The sequence below is a fragment of the Xiphias gladius genome, chromosome 22 (genome assembly GCF_016859285.1).
Source record: "Xiphias gladius isolate SHS-SW01 ecotype Sanya breed wild chromosome 22, ASM1685928v1, whole genome shotgun sequence".
In the NCBI taxonomy this organism is placed as follows: domain Eukaryota; kingdom Metazoa; phylum Chordata; class Actinopteri; order Istiophoriformes; family Xiphiidae; genus Xiphias; species Xiphias gladius.
This window is the reverse complement of record NC_053421.1, coordinates 14,779,201-14,800,332: the sequence shown is the minus strand read 5'-3', so window position 1 is coordinate 14,800,332 and position 21,132 is coordinate 14,779,201. Positions and strand designations below refer to the sequence as shown.

At 38.1% G+C, this 21,132-nt stretch overlaps 3 protein-coding genes and 1 long non-coding RNA gene across 5 annotated transcripts; 1 reads left to right on the top strand and 3 right to left on the bottom strand.

The window, feature by feature from the left end:
• Positions 1 to 73: 73 nt before the first annotated feature.
• On the bottom strand, positions 74 to 930 carry LOC120784599 (transmembrane immune signaling adaptor TYROBP). The gene is made up of 5 exons (XM_040118526.1): positions 894 to 930; positions 754 to 774; positions 524 to 667; positions 380 to 447; positions 74 to 257 (listed from the first exon to the last, which is right to left on the bottom strand). Exons 1-5 carry the CDS (start codon positions 928 to 930, stop codon positions 201 to 203), a joined length of 327 nt encoding a protein of 108 aa, XP_039974460.1. The 3' UTR covers positions 74 to 200.
• Positions 931 to 3,708: 2,778 nt separating this feature from the next.
• hcst (hematopoietic cell signal transducer) lies at positions 3,709 to 6,016 on the bottom strand. The gene is made up of 5 exons (XM_040118399.1): positions 5,866 to 6,016; positions 5,277 to 5,347; positions 5,061 to 5,081; positions 4,702 to 4,836; positions 3,709 to 4,420 (listed from the first exon to the last, which is right to left on the bottom strand). The coding sequence occupies exons 2-5, from the start codon at positions 5,320 to 5,322 to the stop codon at positions 4,377 to 4,379; spliced, it is 246 nt and encodes an 81-aa protein (XP_039974333.1). The 5' UTR covers positions 5,323 to 5,347; positions 5,866 to 6,016; the 3' UTR covers positions 3,709 to 4,376.
• Positions 6,017 to 8,764: 2,748 nt separating this feature from the next.
• LOC120784399 (NF-kappa-B inhibitor delta) lies at positions 8,765 to 18,380 on the top strand. Of its 2 annotated transcripts, XM_040118188.1 has the most exons (12): positions 8,765 to 8,877; positions 11,547 to 11,683; positions 11,778 to 11,811; positions 13,796 to 13,986; positions 14,102 to 14,283; positions 14,871 to 14,976; positions 15,088 to 15,234; positions 15,338 to 15,389; positions 15,555 to 15,712; positions 16,024 to 16,140; positions 16,285 to 16,449; positions 16,563 to 18,380. In XM_040118188.1, exons 1-12 carry the CDS (start codon positions 8,862 to 8,864, stop codon positions 16,632 to 16,634), a joined length of 1,377 nt encoding a protein of 458 aa, XP_039974122.1. In that variant the 5' UTR covers positions 8,765 to 8,861; the 3' UTR covers positions 16,635 to 18,380. The 2 variants fall into 2 exon arrangements, with proteins under 2 accessions (XP_039974122.1, XP_039974123.1); XM_040118189.1 differs by lacking the exons at positions 11,547 to 11,683; positions 11,778 to 11,811.
• A 483-nt stretch (positions 18,381 to 18,863) lies between these two features.
• Positions 18,864 to 21,027, bottom strand: LOC120784658. The gene is made up of 4 exons (XR_005706471.1): positions 20,987 to 21,027; positions 20,041 to 20,076; positions 19,029 to 19,066; positions 18,864 to 18,929 (listed from the first exon to the last, which is right to left on the bottom strand). It is a non-coding gene; the product is annotated as an uncharacterized LOC120784658 (long non-coding RNA).
• Positions 21,028 to 21,132: the final 105 nt, after the last annotated feature.

Below are 21,132 nucleotides of genomic sequence, written 5' to 3'. Positions count from 1 at the left end.
CAACACAGTACTCAGTGAATAAAATATAAATCAATTACATATAAAATACACATATATACCGCATGTTGTTACCTATAATGTTGTAGAAGTATAAGTGGCAAAATAAGATGTGTGTAGAGGATTGTGTGGTACCATGTGGTTATAGCTTTTGAAAATAATTACAGACAAGACATTTTTGGGAATTTTATAGCTCTGCTGTTTCATTTCCTAAAGTGCCGAAGCTCACTGTACACATCTGATTGGACTCCATGTAACTCCTACAAAACAGTAAAAGCAATTCATCATGGAAAAACAAATGATAAATCATTAAAATCCTAAACAATATAATTTCCACATTCAGTGTTTTTGAGGCTTAATTAATAATGTAGTTCTAGTTTACCTGGTAGGGAGATTCTGTGACCTCTGTTGCAATTTTCTTTGATATTGATGATGGCAGGTTTCTTCTACCTGTTAAAAGCATTCACATATCAAGTTATGGCCCACCTCACAAATTAGCAGCAATGCACAAAAATCTGGTGCTCACCATCATGAGAATCCCTTTCTCTCCTTCTGTTGTGGTGAGTTGCAAAGCAGAACACCGAAATAGTGATGACGATGGTCAAGATAATGTCAGAAGCAATAATGGCCATTACAGACTCCATGTTTATCAGGTAACAGGAACCACATTCTGTGAAAGAGCAAAGACATTGGATTGAAACACAAAACCAAAAGACAGCTTCCCACGGGAGCAAAACATTTACAGAAGTGAGATACCTTGCCGTCCTTCTGGTGATCCTGAAAGACAAAAAGTTAAAAAAAAAAACCTCAGATTATAACAACAGCTGAGAAAGTGTACTATTACTATTGTACCATTAATCATTACACTGTTAAAACACATATAGCACACCACTCACCAAACAACGAACCCACAATACAGAGGGCGTCAGACATCTTCTTTATGTTGGTTTCTGGTCAAGGAGGAAATGAGAGAGAGAGGCTGATGGCCTCCGGTTCTTCTGATCTTTTTTCAAATGGCTGTGTTGCTGCACATAAAAAAGATGTTTGAAGCCAGAGGTATGAGTGCTCACAGATGAAGAACTACCCACAGTCAGAAGTGTCAGTGGTGTGAGGGTTTGTCAGCATGTGACCGGTTTACTGGAGGAGGAGGGAGTCCACTGAGAGAAGAGGAAGCTGGTGTTTTTGTTTCTTCTCTGTAATGCCACATTCACGTGAGGGCAGCTGTCACATATAAACAGAAATTCAGGGCTCCTTTTTGACTTTTTAATAGTATACTGATACTTCAAATTAACTGGTCAAAGTGATGCCAAGGTAAGGAGCTGTCGGTCATTACACCTGCAGTTTCTGCTGAAACACTTCATAACTCTAGAGAAAGCATTTCCCCATGACCTGTGGTTATGTGGTTGGCCAGAGTTGCTGCTACCTAGTCTCTGAGCCGAATGTTAGACCAAAGGTTTATCTCTAATGATGCTGTACTTTCAGGGAAATTAAAGCATTCATTCATTGTTTTTTCTCAAGGAGACTTTTATGTTTCATATTGCTCGGATACAATGACTCAAAAACAACAACAATGATAATAATAATTTTTATTTATATAGCAAAGTGCCACACATAGAAGTGTAAAACTAATTAGATAGAAAACGCAAAACAAATTATTAATACATTTATTAAACTGTGCCCTTTATAAATAGTTAAAAATAATTAAAAACATCAGGAAATCAGGAGTAAAAGTTAGCCCTTTAATAAAAATAAGGTTAAAAGTTGATTTAATGACAGCTATTTAGCAAGCCTGAGTTTCTTAAACAAGCTTCCCCAATAGCATAAAATCATTCCCTCTAGTTATGAAACTCTGGGAACAGCCACGATAATAATAATAAGGAACCCTTCATAAAAGGAGTGAGTTGTAACTAATGGCTTTTTTAAATTCTCCATTAATCATTTATTAGTACTTCATAGATCAGTTACAAATCATGAATAAGAGCAAATTTTAGGGGTTGCCAGTCTGTGAAAAATCCCTCCTGCTGTTGTTTATTCTCTTCTAGCAGTACCCTTTCTTTTCCTTTTTAAAAAAAAACTTAATAGTTCATTAGGAATTTTCCTTTAATAAGTTGTCTGACCTCTGACCTTCTGGAAAAGAGCTGGGCTTCTGACAAAATTCATTATCAGCATTCATAACATTTACAATAAAGACATAGTAACACTTCATAATGCAGCCCACAATTTACAGTGTGATTTTGTTGTATGACTCACATACTGGTAAAATACTTACTGGTTCCGACTGATACTTAAATCTAGGTAAAGACCAAGGCAATGGGAAACAAGGAAGTAACACCTGGGCATTTTGTAAAAAAAAGGAGAAATAAATTATATCATGATCAAACATAGCTAATCTTTAATGTTTAATGGAGAACCAAGTACCTAATGATTATTATTATTTTAATTCTTTTTTAATTACACGTAACAAAAAGGTATGTGGTGGGCTGTGATTTAATGTTTGGATGGTTTCCCCTTTTTCCTCCTTCATTACAATAGTCTTGTTTAGTTCCGCTATACCTACATGTAAGTACCAGCAAGAACCGGTAAACTGATTTTTTCAGCAAAATAACGCTGTAACTCATGGGCTGTATCATAAAGTGTTACCAAAAACATAGTAGATTGTTCTAAAACATTTTTAACAACTTACCGACATTCATTATATTTAGACCTTTTATTAATGATGGATGGCCCCCAGGTGAGAGTTCTGTTGGAGAAAATTTGCTTAGTATCAATTAGAAAGAGGTGAGGTGCAATTGCTGGGTTTCACAGGGAGATAAACTTTAAAACAAAATGGTCAAAGTAAGGAATATCCATTGGAACTTAACCTAGAGGTGCTCAACAGATTATAGGGGTTGATGACAGGAGAAAAAAAAAAAAACTGAAATAGAAACTAGATTTTTTCACAAAAGAATTAAACCTGTACCAACCAACTGCTGGTTTCTACTTATAATGCAGTAGTATATGGTGTCAAAAGCTGCCCTAAGCTGTTTAATAGTAAAAGGAACCATCCCCTCTGAGCATTCATAAGCTCAAGGGAAATTCTGTATACACAACCTCTCTGCAACAACGTCCCAAATTTTTGTGAAAGTAAGAAGAAACAGTTTAGCTATAAACCCCATGCTTGGCCTCTTGAAAAAAAAAATCTGCACGCAGGGTAGTTAACTTATAAGTGTTTGCATTGGATCGACAGACTACCAATGGTTAGTGATGAAACAACACAGTGCACCTATGGAGTAGGTAGATCGGACAGATGATAGAGAGATACTGAATCAGCTTTGGTCAGCATGTCATGTGTGTATGACTGAAAGAGCAGACAGCAGTTTAACCCCAGTGTCACCACAATCTGTCCCGAAGCAAATCAGGCCTCCTGTGTTACTCGCGCTGCTCAAACGTCCCTTGAGGAAAGCATGATGATTTGTAACAAAGAAACAAAAAACATATAGAAAATAAGCATGTGAATCAACCAACCACACACAAATTTACAAAAATAGTTAAAAAAAAAAACCAAAACACAAACAAACAAACAAACAAAAAAACAACACAGTCTTGACTGAACACTAAAAAAAATTTTTACTTCTATCAGTGAATGTTAAAGCCCATTCAACATAATGTTTACCAGACATGGGAGTGTACATTTTTTGAAACTTATTTTATTAATGGTCTGTCTTTTATTTTTTAAAATCACTCATATCAATACTGCTTTTTATAATGGAAATAATTACATACATTAAAATCTTCAGGGCTTGTTAAAATACAGTATATAGACATTTTGCTACCAAAAGTCAGCTCCTGAGGATGCTCTATGGTTTAGTTACAGTGCCAACATGAATAGCATTCAGAGATATTTTATTCACAAGGTTGGTGAATATGATTCACACATGTTAAGTTTTTATTGAACAGCGCGATACACCTTTAACTGTATATTTTAATATTAAAATTATATGATAATAAAAGCATATTTTACAAAATAGCTTCTGGTAGATATCTGAAGAGCACAAGCACACAGCTCGACTGAATGGAAAAGATTCTTTATGCAGGTTTTAAAGGTTTTTATACAGGACACTAAGACACTTGTAGCTCCAGTGCATTCTACATAATAGTTCAAGAGTAGTAATAGTTAAATGACTTTAAAATGGTTTCTATGGGCTAAGAGTTATGACTGTGTTTATTGTATGTGTAATGAGCTAAGCAAAAAACTGATGTTTGAAAGACACTCTCCTTGTGTTTATTGCTGAATGTAAAAACAGTTCAATTAATCTTTTATGACATTTTGTAATATATTTTAAGAAAGCAGGATCTAAAAATGTGAATATAATTTCATAATGTACTCCACCATCATTGGATTAGCTCTGGCAGTTGGCCCGGACATTCATGTACACTTTGTCAGCTGTGAAGAAATGACAAGAGAGACAGTCAGTATATGGACAAAGAACAGTGCTGATTATATTGATATTATAGACCACAGACCCACACACTCTCAACCCCTAAATATAACCTGTGCATCATGATAAAACAAGAGTAAAAAAGGTATGGGCAGTTCTGAAAGACCTTTGGGAGACCAAGCAGGGAACCCTGACAAACTTCTATCAACTCCAATGCATTTACTGCATTTATTTGCAGATAAAAAACACCACAAAAACATGGCTCATATCAGCGACTCTGCCGTACCATTGTCTATCTTCTGGCGCCGAAAGCTGGCACAGCGGTAAGTGACAGTGACAATGATAAGCGTCAACAACACGTCTGCGAGGATGATGCCTGCTATTGTCCCGGGCTCAATCCTGTAGCAAGACGCAGTGGTTTCTGGCATACACAGAGGGACAGTGAATGAACAGATAGACAGAAAAAAAGAGTGGGATGAAAGGAAAGGATTAAAAACTAAACTAAGATACAAGTGGAAAGAATGACTGGTCAGGGGTGGTTGTCTAGCTCCGCATTTTTGTTGCTTTTTTTTTTTTTTTGCCTACATGATAGCATTCATAAAAACTGAATTTCAAAGTTGCGTGTTCTCTTTTTGTTGTACATGCCTGTTAGCGCCACAGCCAAGCCTGAGAGAGAGAAAAGAAACAAACAAGACTCCATCAGAGCTTAAACTTGACGGTGATATTATGCAGCAACACATCTGTCAGTTAAGTTTCCGTCATGCAAAATGTTTCTGTGGTTTCAATTTCCTGTGTAAGACCACCTTAGTGTTGTGTGTGTGTGTTGAAAAAGAAGAGAAAAAGCTATAAAAACAAACTTACTGCAAAGAAAAAGTAGGACAACGTTAAAGAATTTGTTGTATGCCATGTTTTTCGGCTCAGTTATGTGCCCTCTGAAAGACAAAAATAGACCAAACTTTGTCTTGTGTTACATGCTTCAAAAATGTAGAACTGCATTCACTAAACACTCACATGTTACATTTTTATATCCTTCAGATTTCAATATATTTGATTTTAGTGTCAAAGTCAAATCCCCTAAACTGTTTGAGACAGAAGGTTTGACCTTCTTTATCTGCAGTAGTGAATGAACAACTCTGTTGTCACAATGAGTCATAAGTTCCTATGTAGGCATTTGACAAGAAGAGATGAAAAAAAGGCAAGTTTTTATGAAGTGATATCTCTAAAATCGTTGAAATGTTGTAATAAATCAACTGCTTTTCATATGGCAAATTCTGTATTCGCAGCTGTACAAACCTTTTAGAAGTTAACAAAACTTTCCCCCCAGATATTCTACTTATATATCTTCAATCTAAAACTACATACAAACCATTGTGATGTGAGTTGACAGATATGAAATGGTTAAAAGTTGGGCTGAGGAAGAGAAGGTCAGTGTGAGTGAAGATCCTCATACCTGCTCTGCCTGGACTGATCTGCTCTCTGGAAGCCAAAAGATGATGTGACCTTAGTTTCCAATTAGTTTTCACTTTTGAGGGCTGACGTCAAATTTTCTTCTTCAGGGCCTGTTTCCTGAGACGCCGCTCGTAGATCATCTGGAGCGAGATCATCTCTAGACGAAAAGGCTTGAAAGTGAGTGGGCTGGTAAAGGCCGTCCTTGTGCTTATACCATGGCTCTGCTGCTTTTACCTAACAAATTTCCAAAAAACAAAAAAACAAAAACAAAACAAAACATTTGTGGGCTCATAATTGGTCATCATCCTTCTTCCAGCCAGTCATCCTGTCAACTATTCGGTTTGAAAATCCTCAAGGGTGTATTTATGATTTATCTGATAGTTGCCATGTTAAACTTTGCAATTTACACTGTGTGGTTCGTCTTCAGTTTTATTTTAGGTCAGCGGTGGCTTGCCTTTGAGTTAGATTTACTTTGACTCGTTGCAACAGCAGAGGGAGCTGTAATGCTTCTTACAGACACGATGCAACACTAAAATTTGATGCCTTTGAAACTGAAAATCTCTTAATAGTGTGCAAGTTTCACAATTGCTATCTGTAATATGGCTGCTGTTTCAACTTCCAGTTCTTTCTCTGGGATAAAACTGCCTCGCTATGAACAAAAAGACGTCTACTATTCAAAATAATGCAGACTAGATAGGACATGATTTTAATGGCCAGATAATAGTATAAAGATAGTTTCAACAAACATCCACTGGCCATGCCTCAGATAAAAATACACGTATACAGTACATCCACATAGACACACACAGAAACATCCATCATAAATACATATATAAATGAATTAATTCGTTAGTATGATATTGTGTTCAGGTAAAATTTAAACGACTCTTTCTTTAAAAAGTAGCCGTACTATATAACCTTCAGCTATGTGTGGGTCTGGAAGAATAGAAACTGGCATGTTACCTATCCTGTACTATACAATATCTATACATAGCCTGATCACCATACTGTGACCTTTTTCTTTTTCTTTGATTCTTCCGTCGTTTCTCTGTGACTTCTTCTTTTCTTCAAACACATATATGAAGAGAAGAGATAAGATTAAAAGATTTTGTGATTTAGTATTCAGCTTAAGCCCTGAAAATATGTCAGCCTCGTTTTAAGTTATGTTTCCTTTAGGTCCCTGTGTTCCTCTAGCGATTTATCAGTTCCTCTAAGGCTTCCAGGAAAGCAGCTTTAGGTTTCTATGTTTTCACCTTTAAAAGGAACTGAGAACCTGAGGCTGTCAGAGTGAAGGTTTTTACCAAAATAAATAAATACATAAATCTTAGAACACACCATTTCACCTTTCACATAATACTTTATGTAATTTCTAATTGGGTGACCCAGTTTTCTTCCATTTACCCTTTTAAGTCATTGATCACTGGTTCTTTAAAGCTATGTTTTATGCTATTACATTTCTCCAATTCTTACATCTTTCCAAACTTATATATTGTTTGGCAAGTGTTTATGGAACAAAGAGACACTAAAAATATTAGTCATTTGGTAAAAAGAGATTTATCACTGTGTTCCAATATGACATCTTATTCTTTTTGAGGTGACACAGAAGTTCCTGTAAGGCTTTGTCTATACTGGGTCAGTAAAAGAGAATACACTTTAGTCAACACACAATCTGTGAGCCAAATAAACAAAACAGTAGCCCAGCTACGAAAAATAAAACACAAGACCTGTACCTTCTCTTACTCTCATATAGATTGATATTGATTGATTAACATTAATATATGGCATAACAAGTTGTGTATGTATTCTTAAGTTTTCTAAAGGATTTATATCAACATTGTAGTAAAATATATCTTCACTGATGATCAGTTCATAAGTATAAAATGCAGACTTTACATTCATTACATCAAAGTTTTCATTGACAATGTGTAAGTAAATATCCTTTTGGGGGTTAAAAACCAAAAGACCTGACTGGAAGGTTTATTGATTTTTTAAAAACTTTATTTTAACATTGTGTTTAGTTTTATCTTGTTGTTTTATTGTGTTTTTTTTAGTCCTATGTCCATTGTTGGTTTGTATCACTTTTATTGATACAAAACTATATTGAAGATAGAGATTTATTTATTTAATGTCATTTAATCTTATAACCATGCACTAAAGGCAAAACATTTTGATTGATTGGTTGATTTATTCATTTACTAACTGACTAAAGTACCTTACTTACGTACAATTCAGCTTAAATTTACAGAATGATATTTAACACATAAAAAATTAGTTCATCTTATAAAATTTGATACGTTATTATACATCAAACTACCAAACAATTAATTGGTTGATATTTGTTAAAATGACTTCAACCTTGACCAGCCACAACATTAAAATGCTACTTACACATGAATGCATTAGCAAAATATCCAATATTATTGTAGAAGCCATTCTGCGTAATAGGCACTGATATATTTAAGGCTTAATACATTTTTCTGATAAAAAAACAATCTGTACTTCTAATCAAATAAACCTTTGAATGCTGGACTTTTACAAGTAATAAGGTTTTTTATGTTGTGGTATTGCTACTTTTAATGAAATTATCTGAATACTTCTTCCACCACTGCCCCTAATCATAATGTGCTTTTCTGTTTATTTGTATACTTGTGATAGCTGTCGTTCACATAGCTAATAGCCGTGAATCACATTCTTTCTCATCTTCTGTCGAGTTCTGTTTAATTCTATAACTTGCATTGGTTTGACATAATGGTGGATGTGTGGTTTCCCCTATGCTAGAGGGCGTGAACCACAGCTGGGGGCGGTGATGGGGAACAACGTGTTCTCTGTGTGTACAAGCAGAAACAGTAAGACAACAAGACACACAGACTTCAAGCTGCCAGAACCTCACAGAACATCACTGATCCCTCAGTTTGTGAATCAGTTTATCCCGTTTTGAACAGATTGGTGGCCCAGAGGACAACCTGTTGAAAGCTTCAAAGCAAAACCGGTTCTGACATGCACTTTGATAAATGTGAGTATGTGTGCTTTTATTTTGTTAATTAAGGCAGAAGACAATAGTAATCGCTGTTATCTTATATGTTCGATGAGTTCAGATTTATATCCTAATGTTGAATAGTGTGACAGTTATGATGACAGCTTAAACTAATACTTTTTTTAAGCGGCTGCATTTATGGACAATATGGAGTGCTGTACTTTCTTTCAACATTTATTGACGGGTAATTGTGTTAGTGGCAGAATTATAATGAAAACTACAATTTAGATTGTGTTTCTAAGCCTACAACATTACACTCCCATCGCTTCATGTGAAACACATTTGATAGTTTTTGTTTTGACTTTGTACCCTCCTAAATCTGGCTGAAATTACGCAGTGTCTTTTAAAGTATTTGCTATATAACAGATCTATATATTTTGGATAACATACCTCTCTACTGACGGTGTGCATGAACTATTCATTCAGTCATTTGACTGATACATTCATGTACTTGCCTTTCGCTCAGTTTTCACTGAATGAAAACATAATTCGGTTGAATCCAAGATTAAGTGCATCATTTGGGGAAACCCTGATACACCTCCACCCCTTCTAGCTTGTTTTCATTTCCCCTTTTGATTAATGCCAGACAAGCAAGCTGTGTGACGTGACAGCTTAACTTTCAGCTTTGCTGAACTTTGTTTGTTCATGCATTCTTTCACACAGGCTCAAGTGATTACATATTTTGCTGTGTGCACTGGGTATTATAAACCACAAAATGAGGAAACTGGCTCTGCGCTGCATCTTTCTTTCTCTGAGGACCGAACCAAAAGAGAAAGGTCGTCGGAATCCCCAACCTCCCACGCACATGACTCAATGTCCAGGGGTTTCCACAACCCCTATTTGAATATAGCACAGAATAGCCCATAGCAGTGTGGCGGCAGTTGGTGTAAACCCCAAATTTATGAGCAATTAAAAGCAATTAAAAGCCATTTCCTGACATCTAGTTTTTTCTCAGCTGATGTGTCAGGTCAGACATTAAAGTGCTGTGCAAATTCTATCATCTGGTAATTGCCCAGCTACTGCGTAATATAGATTGTATAGATACATGTTGCAGAATTACATCATCTGTGAATAGGCCAAAAGTGACTTTTTTTCATAAAGAATCAAATGAGTCAGGATTGAGTAACATATAGTAACACCTTACAAACTTGAAAATCAAACTTGGCAACAAAATGTACTGACTGATGTCATGTATTCTGACAAACTGACCAATATTATGTGGTGGGGGCAGAGGACTTTGTCATTTAGGACAGGTTTTCAACTGGGAGTAAGAACATCGTTTTTGAGAAGAGAGAAGACATGACTAGCCACCAGAAATCTAAACTCGCGCATCCGTGAACTCATATTTCTTTCTCACGGTTCGAATTTGCATTTTTTTTTTTTTTTTTTCCGGAAGTAGACCCTTTATGTATTTGCTCCGGTGAACAGAGCTGTCTTGTCCATGTGAAAAAAAAAGAGAAAAGAAAAAGAGAAATGACAAAAGAACATGTCACCCTTCTTCTGCTCTGCATCCCAGACGTGTAAGTGCAGAAGAAAGCACAAGGCAAATACACGTGTTGAAGTGACGTGCCTGTGAAACACCAAAGGCAGGAAGATGTGGTTTGCGTTTCTGTGAGCGTAATGGAGCAAGACAGGAAGATGTCATAGAAAATAAGAAGTGACAATCCAGTGCTAAAGGTTTTCTGATGAATTTGTCTGGTTTGCTTGGCCACATGACCTGTGTTCCTAATGGAGGAAGTTTTTGTCAGAGCCTTATCTTTGTACTGTGGTTCCACAGACAGGGTGGAAATATCGCTTTATCATTCACGTGTGGGGTGAAGTTTTTGAGGAGACTGTGTGGTCACATCATGTCAGCTGGAAACATCAGAATTCTGTTTTGTAATATTTTTTTCCTATTTTTCTCATTTCCTCTACCTGTTCAGTGGAAATGACACTTTTGTATCGACAGGGGGAAAATGTACTCATATTATAATGGATTTGATATCGATGTACTTTGAAGGTGAGCAGAAAAATGCCACCGTGGAAAAACTGAGCAGGCAGTGGCAACAACTGTAGTGCTTTTGTCTCACTCTAAGGATTAGATCAGACCTGCATTACTTAAAATCAATAATCTAAACTTGCGACCTGAATTCATGCTATTATCACATTTTTCAGCCTACATTTGCAGTATTTGGTTTATTGACAATTTACTCATAATAAAGCGAAGCCCCTCTTGATGAGATGAATGGTAAAATTATAGACATATTCCAGTGAGAGTAAATAAGAACCTTGCAGACACAAACAGGCTATCCATAACCTAAATGATCTAGTTTCTTGTTCATGATCTACTTGGCATATTTTGTGATTCGTAGCTACAAAGAGAGCGAGCTCACTTAGTGGCGAACACTCCAAGCTCCTGTTTACATATCGTTAGAAGCTTTTGTCTTTTGATACGATCAGTTTTAAGCCTCAGCTTTTAAGTTCTGAGCGGACAAACAGGTGTGTCGTTATTGTTGCAGGATGAGGGATCTGCTATAGCTGTTTGCAGAGTTGAAGGAATTAATGAATTCACTGACGAACTGAGCGACAGAGGCAGATATCCATCACATGTGTAGGAAATAGATGACCAAATAGTTCATTCCTTTTGGCATCATTTGTCTTTCATTCAGCGCCAAAGGAGAAGCCGTGTTGCACTCTGCCCACAGTGAAGAAACTCTTGGAAGAGAAGAGAAGGCGTGAGACGTCCTCTGTGCCACCATCCTGCTCTACAGCGAGCACAAGTCCTGTTCCCTCAAATACTGTCACAGTAAGCCATCACACAGAGGGGCTCAGTATCTTACTAAAAATTAAATCATAAAGGTGGGATTTTTTATGATTTCCTCTTTTTCTCTTTCTCCCAGCAACTGCCCACATCAGAACTTTTTACCTGTACAGGTAAGAGCTGGGCAACCTTTGCACAACACTTAAAGAATAAGTCTGGTGATTTTCTATATTTTTCTTATTGTAAACAATTCCCATAAGAAAAACAAAACTAACAATCGATCCCAACCCGTGTATTATGTGACAGACATATGGTCCAGACCATCAGTATTTGCACAGTTACACATTTTATGTTCTTCAGGCTCTGTGCTTCAGTACAGTCAGTATGAAATAAAATATTGGATACTACATCAACGAGCCAAGTCTCAGCTTTAATTTGAGTAGGTTTACATCAGTATAGAAAGAACTGTGTGGGTGTGCAAATTCATTAAATATTTTGTGGAAAATCCTTTGCAGTCAATGACTGCCTGAACTCTTTGACCCACAGACAACAGCAGACACTTTATCTTCCCTGGTAATGCTCTCCCAGTGCTTCACTGCAGCCTCCTTCAGCTCTTAAGGGTTGTGGGGTCTCTCTGCCTTTAGTCTGGTCTTCACCAAGTGGAGTGCAGCTCAGTCGGACTGAGTTCAGGTGACTGACTCGGCCAGTCGAGCATAATCCACCTCTTCAACCTGAAAAACTCTGTGGCTGCTTTGGATGTGTGTTTAGGATCGTTGTCCTGCTGAATGATCAAATGTTGTCCAATGAATTTTGATGCATTTGACAGAATGTGAGCTCACAGAAAACTCCTCTGTACATCTGCATTCATCCTGTTGTTTCCATGGTGGTTCTGTTATGCCCAGGCCATAACAGAACCACCACCTTGTTTGATGGATGAAGTGGTGGCTCTGGGTCACGAGCTGTTACTTGTTTTCTCCACACTTTCATCTTTCCATCCTTTTGATAGAGGTTGATTTTTGTTTCATCAGTCCATAGAATTTTGATCCAGAACTCTACTGGTTTCTTTTTGTGTGTTTCTGTGAACTGCAGCCTGGCCTCTCTGTATTTGAGGTTCACCAGGGGTTTGCATCTTGTGGTTAATCCTCTGAGGTCATGGCCATGAAGTCTTCTCTTGATTGTTGAGAAAGAAACATGTGCACCGAGTACATCCTGTGCAGCGTTCTTGACGTCATAAAAGGGTTTTTCTTAACCATGCAAATGAGTTTTAGTTCACAAGACTTGTCCTCCTCAGTCTACCAGGTCGTTTGCCATTTTCTAATTTTCCTTTGAGCACCTGCTTTTTTTGAGTGTACCCAGCTATTGATTTTGGCAAACCAACTACTTTTAATATCTCTCTGAGAGATTTTTGCTTTTTTTTCGATTCTCTTTGTGATCTTTTTCACTTGTACGGTCCCCTCTTCACTCCTCATATTGATAGACAACTCCACCATAATCTAAATGGCAACTCTCAACTAGCCAAGTGTCCAATTACTTTTTAAACCCCTAAACCGTGGACACTATGTGATAAAAGGGCTATATCTTCCACACAGTTCTCTCCATATTGATGTAAACCTGCTCAATTTAAAGCTGAGACTCTGCATTTTAATGTAGTATCCATTACTTTATTTCAAACTGATTGTGATGAAGCTTAGAGCCTGAAGAACAAAATGTGTCACTGTCCAAATGCTTATAGTCTGGGCTGTATGGTGCCATAGGCCTCCTCTGTTGCCCCAAAAATGATTAAAAATACACCAGTGAGTCACACTGTTGATCTGGGTAACGCGTTCTTTCATTATGATGAACTCGCTAATGCATCAAATCCATGGAAAAGAAAATAGTCCCTAACAATACAAATGTTTATTATACAGATTTATGTCTTCAGTAGGCACGATTGGGTTAGGGGCTACAGACAGGGTAGGGAAGTCAAAGTATTGAGAGATGGACTAACACATTACTCGTTTTGGAATTTTAATTGGATTTGTTGACAATAACAAAAACATTGAATATCACCAGCCTTGTCCTTGTAATTATTTTATCTTGAGCATAATGCTGCACAGAGTTTAAATATTACTGACTGAGTCATCAGTGATGAATAACAGTCTGCTCTCTCCTTTCTAGGTGCATCAAATAGCTACTCAGACATGGCAGTGAGCTATGAGCAGTGGACCCCGGCACCAGAGCCTACAGTCAATTACTACCGCAGCCATCCAGGAACCAGCTATGCTACAGCCTACAGCCTCCCAATGACGTCTGAATATGGCTCACAGCAGCAGGTGCCAGGATTTGGAGATACAATGTCTCAGACATATGTAAGAGAACTCCCCTTGTCATGGACTTTCAACTAAGATATTGTATTTATCCGTAAGTGCCCAATCATACTTCAGTGTTGTTGGCTTAAATCACATCCTACATTATTTTGAGCAGGAGTGCCCGATGACAGCTGCAGACCCCAGTATGGCTTCATCTTGGTCCCTTCTGGGTCCCAGTCAGACCACACAGCTGAGTTTTGGTTCGTCAATGGATGCCACCAAACTGGAGGAGGCCAGGATGCTGCTCAGCGGGATGGATTACAGCAGAGCCACCGGGCAGGATGAAGACGGAGACACGTGAGTGCTTACAAGTGAATGCATGTGTGTGAGCATGTGGGTTTCAGTCTATCTGCTAGTGAGCCCCAAGAAAAAGAAGTGAAGTAGACTTTTAACTGGCAGCTTTGGGCTCTCTCTTTTGTCTTTGAGATCATAGATTGCAAGATTACACTGATAGTATACACACACACCCACCCAACCACACCACAGACTACTCTGAACCTTTAGTTATTCTGCATATTTTGTGAAAGAATTGTCAACACAATACACATTTTCTCACTGGACTTGCTTAAATTCACACTGCTTACATTACTGCGTTGTGAAAATTTGCATATGTGAGTGCACAATTTATTTACTTCCGTAAGAGTTTCATTTTCAGTCGTAAGCTAAAAGTGAGAGCCATGCACGTGGTTTGGTAATCCTAGAAAGATTAAGAAAAACAAGAGATGTCAGTGAGTCAGCCACTCATGCTCAATGATTACAAACTCAGATAAAATGGAAAAATAAATTCAGTTGTGAGAGGGAATAATGTGAAATTGGTTGTGGGGATTAGCGCGATTTTCCAGCCTCATTTAAAACTAATTTATTTTGTGCTCTTGTTCTATCAGCATCCTGCACATCTACACTGCTAAGGGACTCAGGGAGTGTGCCTATGCCGCTGCGGAGAAGTTGAGGGATGTAGGGAGGCTTGATGCCAAAGAACACAAGGGAAAGGTATGAAAGAAATACACATCTTCCAAAGTGTGAAAAATGCTCTTTTTGGCTCAAGTATTTTTTTTATTTATCACAGACAGATAAGATTGTATAATAAATGTGCTTGTTCAGACTGCTTTACTGGTGGCAGTGACGGCAAACCAGCCGGCGATTGTACAAGATCTGCTGTCATTAGGAACAGACATCAATGCTTGTGATGTTAAAGGCCAAACCGCCCTCCATCTGGCTGCCCACTATGGCTTCCCTGGGGTTCTGCAGGTAAAGTACCAGTCGGACTGAATTACTTTGGCCTGACTATCACAGCAGGTCAGAAAAGTTAGCTATACTGAGCAGACCGTAACAGCAATTCTTTTTTCTGCAGGCGATTCTGTCTAGCAGACCCGCCGTCAACCTGGAGGCCCGCAATTTTGAAGGTGCTTTAATGTTTTACAAGTCACTAATGGTTAACCGGCAGGGAAGTTGTGCTAACATAGCCATGCATTATAATGAAGATCAAGTTTTCAGGACTAATTCAAGAATCGTGACGTCATTAGAGCCTTAATTCAAATGCTAAATGTGTCGTCTTCTTTTTCCCTCAGGTATGACTCCTCTGCACTGTGCAGCCATTTCTCACAGTGTTACCATAAAGGCTCTGTCTACCAGTGGGCTGGCAGATGTGAGCCTTCAAACCAAGGCGGCAGAGAAGCTTTCCTGTGTGCAGATGCTGCTCAATGCAGGGGCATCCCTTCACAGCCAGGTACAGCACAACTCTCCCTTTTCTGAATGCCACATGAGCTGTTCTGCCGTCATAGAAAACTAAGAGATGAAAGGATGGACAGATTACAGCAGCATCAAAGTCCAATATGCTAAACTCTGACCTTTCAGTGAATATACAGTTCATAGGGGAAGTGCCCCAGTTTTATCTAACCATGATGATGTCATAGTGGGAGCCACCCCCCCCCCCACACTCTCTCTTTTGTTTTCTCTTTCTTGTTTGAAACTTCAGTGTCTCGGTTTGACTTGGGTTTCATTATGTTTTTTCCATCACTTCCAATTCCCCAATTCCAGGAAATCAAAAGTAACAAAACTGTGCTGCACTTGGCAGTCAAGGAGGGGAACATTGATCTGGTGCGTTATCTGCTGAGGATTCCCCTGCCGAACATGAAAGACTTTGTCAACATGAAAGTGAGTTCCTCTCTGACATGAAACTCAGAGTTGGATTTTATATATGCATGCGTTTGTGTGTTTACGTGTCTGTACAATTAAAAACTGGGTACATAAATGACTCTAAAAAGTCTGTGTCAAGCTCCACTTTCCCTTTTGCCATAGGCTCATGGTCACACAGCTTTACACATGGCAGCTGGTCTCCATGGTAACCCCCACCAGGAAGAGATCCTGCGGCTGCTGCTGGGCAGAGGAGCTGATCCCAGTATCCGCAACCTGGAGAACGACCAGCCAGCTCACCTGCTGCAGAGTGGCCTCCAGGGAGAGCAGGTGAGCTGCCCGTCATTTTAACAGTCAGCCAGATCCACACAGCCTAGTCCCGTTGTTTCAGTTTTTTATCAAGACTAATTCATTATCATCTTAATTTATCTTTACATTTCTAGCTCAAGCTGATGCTGAAGAAACGAAGTGCTTCCTCTCGTCGACGTAACATGTCCTTGCAGGACCAGGAATGATTTAAATCACTTGTAATCCCCATTTGGAGGGAACGAGTCTTTAAGATGTTTCCTCTGTTGAGAAGGGGATGTACAATTTATTGTTCTGGGAGTCTCTGGCCTACATACTTTTAGCAAACTATTTTGGCAAATTCATCCCTAGATATAATTCACATTGGATTAGACAAATGATGCTTTAATGCATAAAGCTTAAATTACCTGTGATTTAGTATCTGTAAAAATGTAGTGCTTTATTTATTTTTCTACGCACAGGCTCAAGTATTCATGTGTAGGTGAAGCATTTCATTCCAAAATGTGATATCCTCCAGCGAGCCTTTTCACAAAATGCTCCTGCTGTTGCTGACAAATCGCGTTAAAATTTCAGACTAACAGAGACCTTTTAATGTATGTATTTATTTTTGTCCAAATGGATATTTAACTTTTTGACATGAAAACCTTGAGATGAACAGAGATGACTAGCATTAGTTATCTTCAGAAAGTAGAAGGTATAAACAGTGCTGTGGAAGGAAGAGTAACATTCATTTTCCGGTTAGGCTACGCTCCCAGTTTTATGTTGATTTCTATGAAATCGTTAGTATGAACCCCAGGACAATGTCCCTGAAACCCTCTCACTCTCTTGTCAAAACCCCCCATCATAATAAGTTATCATATTGATACACTGAGTGATGGTTTTGATTTCAGTCAGCATGTGCGCTTATGTTAAGAATGCGTGTTAAAAATGAAAATAATCAATCATATAATTTAACTTTCTGTCTGTATGCATCATACTTATGTGTGTAACCTTGTATAGATTTCTTTATGGAAAAAGAAACTTTACTGTGTAAAACTATTATGTATTTGAAACTGAATGAACAAAGAATGTTCTTTCAATCACAAAGACATTACATGAGTAAGTGCGATGACACATTGTCTGACTAACTGTACATTTTATTCATGAGTCATGAATACAAGTACAATAACACTGTATTTAAAGTTCCACCCCATTGTTTTGATGTTCAGGGCCCATTTACAACTGGCTACAGACATTAGCAGGATGGAAAATACACCATCCCACTAGAACGCTGTGTCTACAGCAGTTATTTACACGCACACTGAAGGAGTATTTATTTTTCAGCTGACCTTTACTGCTATAGCAATGAACCTAAGTCATAGTGAATTTAGATCTGGTTTTGACTGTATTTTCAGTGATGAATAAGGTTTGAGCTGTCTCACCTATGTGTCATCTCTGTTATTAGACATGTTGTGAATTCCTGTAAAGCAGAAAAGAAAAATCAGTCTGATAAGTAAACAGTATTATATTTTCACACTTCTACATTACATTTCCTTCACTTCAGAGTAATTTCAAGCAACATAATTCCTAATTCAGATTATTAAAGACACTGATAAAATCATGTTGAGTAAACAAGACCTTTATTTGAACCATCGGTCTCATTGTTTAGGTTTCACAGCTGATCATTTCATTTTTAATACCTTTGCCTTAACTTAAAATAGAGGAAATTGCTAAAAAAAATATAACCCAAAACCAACACTTTACTACACATTTTACCCATCATATTTTTCAAAGCATTTTCAAAATGTAATACATGACTGAACGTTGTCTTTTTATTTTCACCAAGATATTATGGTCCTTACTTCATTTTTGCATGTTTATTTTATCCAACATTCTATTTGGTCTTTTCTGTTCATTGGTGTCTTCATCATGTTGTCATGCTATTTCTTATTTCTTTTCTTAAAGGCAAAAAAAAAGTAGTTACTAACAGAAATAAAGAAAAATAAAGGTGAAAAACAATCGTTACAGTTAATTATTGCATGCAGTTAGCTCATTGATACAAAATCTGTATGTAATCATGCTCTTAATTGTATTGTTCTACGTGAGTAGAATGTAAAGAAGAGAGACAACAACTGTTGAATCTGTCTTATTAAATTTGCCTAATCAAGTCTCATGGCTGGAGTAGATTTTATGTATATTTATTTAGTTTTTTTTGTCTTATACAAGCCTTATACAAGCCTTTAGTGCCAGTACTCACACCAATACTGAGCAAACTAAAGAAAGATATTTCGCACACTTAAGAATTTTTACAGAATTCAGTGGGGGACTCAATAAAACCAGGTTAGTGTTTATTGAAATGTATTAGCCATAGGAAGGGCCATGACAAACCGGTGTGTGTGTGTGTGTGTGTGTGTGTGTGTGTGTGTGTGTGTGTGTGCGCGCGCGCGTGTATTTGCTGGCGTGATTCCCGTGATGATTTCCTCTCTCAAGCATACACTATGTCTTCTATACAGTTTGAGGAGGAACTGCAAAAGAAACAGAAACAAATCAGAGAGAAAATGAACATTACTGCATTTTAAAAACATATTGGCCTGAAAGAATTCCCTCCTGTTAAGTGAACGTACCCTCTGTCTTTGGAATTTGGGTACCAGATGAGCTGGAACTGCAAACAGAAATAAAGGAGGAAAACATTTTTATTTTTTAATTCATCATGATTAATGATTGTCAACTACTGGTTGTGCAGTTTGAAGAATGTGGCCACAACTTTAGCTTGGGGTTGCAATCAATCTGGTGCCAGTCAGAATTTCAGGGTCCAAAACCGGTTGCAGCCACAGGGTTCTGAGTTAATTGAGAAATGACTATAGACTAATATGCATTTTTTTGTTCTTGTCTGGCCATTCAAGCGGCATGCGAAAAGCTGAGAGTATACATTGCCCACTCACTACCAACACACGAGGGGTGTGACGCATACATTTAAAATGCTTCTCAAGAGCAAGCACTGAGTTAAAGAGAATGTCAAAGCAATACCCATGTGTCCAAGGTTCTGTGTGGACTCTTATGTGTTAGAAGTGTGTTTTGGGCTGTGTATGCAAAACAGGGAAGGGGCATTAAGATAAGAGGCATCCAGGGCAAGGATTGGCAAAGCTGTGGGAAACTCAAACAACGGGTAGTGAAAAAGAAATTTCTCCACACTGGTTGGGTATCTCCTTCAAGTCAAATACATACAGCATGCACAGGCGGGTCATTCACTAAGTCTTGCACAAGCCTTACTTGGATGAGGATTTTACACATTTTGTGAATTTTTTACCTGTTTGAGGAATGAAAGATCAGTTAGGTAAAATTGCTTCTGCATGCTTGATAAAGCCTCTGGATTAAAGGTATAAATTATTAAAGTAAATATTAAAGTCTAAACTTACTCAGGGCTATTAAAATGCCAAAGACACACATAATAACAGCAAGGATAAGCCCTGCGATCCGCACTGTCTCATAATCTACAAGGGACAAAACCATATGGGACTTTACCACACAGGAGTTTATGATGAACTTAAAACACACTGTAATCAAAAGTACAACGTTTGAAATGTTAAACATTATTAAACACAGATTTTTGAGATTAGTAAATGGTGCACATCTTACCATATTCAAAGTCGCTTCGGTCTTGAAACACTGTTTCTGCAAAGAAAGAGTTTGATCAGCTATAGAGCAAGTAAAAACCAAGGTGCTGAGTTCAGCACAAAGGACAGCAACAAGCTTTAAGGGTGTGTCTTTAGTCCCGCAAAACGGACGACAAGCTTTGCAGCTCTCTAGATCTGCAGGCTTGGCTCCATAACTCCTCAGGAGTAATTTTTTTTTAACCCCCACTGAGAGGCGCTCATTGCAACATCTTTGCTCAGCAGAAAAAGATGCACCACGAAAAGCGTGTTCCAAGCCAGCAGCAGGGTACAGGGGTTTCATCACAGCAGCAAAGAAGAGATCTTGACTAGTAAAAAGTGTTCGAAAGGAAATTGCAACCATTTCTTAATGCAACACTGTTAATAAAGATTTCTACTCTGGAACAATATATAGATTTATTTTGCAAACGTAAGTGTGTTGCAGACTAGAGCCTGTGCCAGACTGTTAGGATATCTGGGTGTCAATACTGCGGCTTGCATGGTGCTGGACCCTGAATCCCAAGTGGCTGAGCCGGCAGTTTGTATTGCTTCCCAGTTTTCCCTCTGCCACAATGACTGCTCACTTTTAGAGAGAACGAGAGTTAAACGTCTTTAATATTGTTCATCTGTTCATTCCAGTTGGGAGTTTACTCAACCACCTTTGTTATAACGATGCATCAGCATTAAATTCGGTTTTGACACAAGAGCAGCAATACTGCAGCCTGACTACCTACATGAAGACAAGTATGGAAATAAAACAGCTCATTTTATTAATCTAAATTAAATTATATCACAAAACGATCACACATAAAATAATCAAAAAAGTTTTTTGTTTTTTTTTCCATCTCAGACAATCTGTAGAGCCTTTAACTGTTTAATGTACACGCTCAATAAGCCTATAAGAGAGGGTGGGGAAAAAAGAGCAATCGAACCTTTGGTGGCCATGGCTGCGCAGCAGAGATGTAGAAGAGCTCCGTCTCCCAGAAATGTAGCGACTCGCTCCGTTGCAGCTGAAGACGGAATTGTGAGAGGAGCTAGGCGGACAGGACAGCTGGGCACAGCTGCTCGGCGAACCCCC

Bases quoted from the DNA above. Each gene is read 5' to 3' on its own strand.
- LOC120784599 (XM_040118526.1), bottom strand. From the start codon at position 930: ATGTCTGACGCCCTCTGTATTGTGGGTTCGTTGTTTG. The intron at 775-893 runs GTGAGTGGTGTG...TTTGTCTTTCAG, and splicing joins TATTGTGGGTTCGTTGTTTG to GATCACCAGAAGGACGGCAA. The intron at 448-523 runs GTGAGCACCAGA...TGCTTTTAACAG, and splicing joins AGAAAGGGATTCTCATGATG to GTAGAAGAAACCTGCCATCA.
- hcst (XM_040118399.1), bottom strand. From the start codon at position 5,322: ATGGCATACAACAAATTCTTTAACGTTGTCCTACTTTTTCTTTGCA. The intron at 4,837-5,060 runs GCATGTACAACA...TGTGTATGCCAG, and splicing joins CTTGGCTGTGGCGCTAACAG to AAACCACTGCGTCTTGCTAC. The intron at 4,421-4,701 runs GTACGGCAGAGT...ATTTCTTCACAG, and splicing joins GCGCCAGAAGATAGACAATG to CTGACAAAGTGTACATGAAT.
- LOC120784399 (XM_040118188.1), top strand. The intron at 14,977-15,087 runs GTATGAAAGAAA...GTGCTTGTTCAG, and splicing joins CCAAAGAACACAAGGGAAAG to ACTGCTTTACTGGTGGCAGT. The intron at 16,450-16,562 runs GTGAGCTGCCCG...TTACATTTCTAG, and splicing joins GTGGCCTCCAGGGAGAGCAG to CTCAAGCTGATGCTGAAGAA.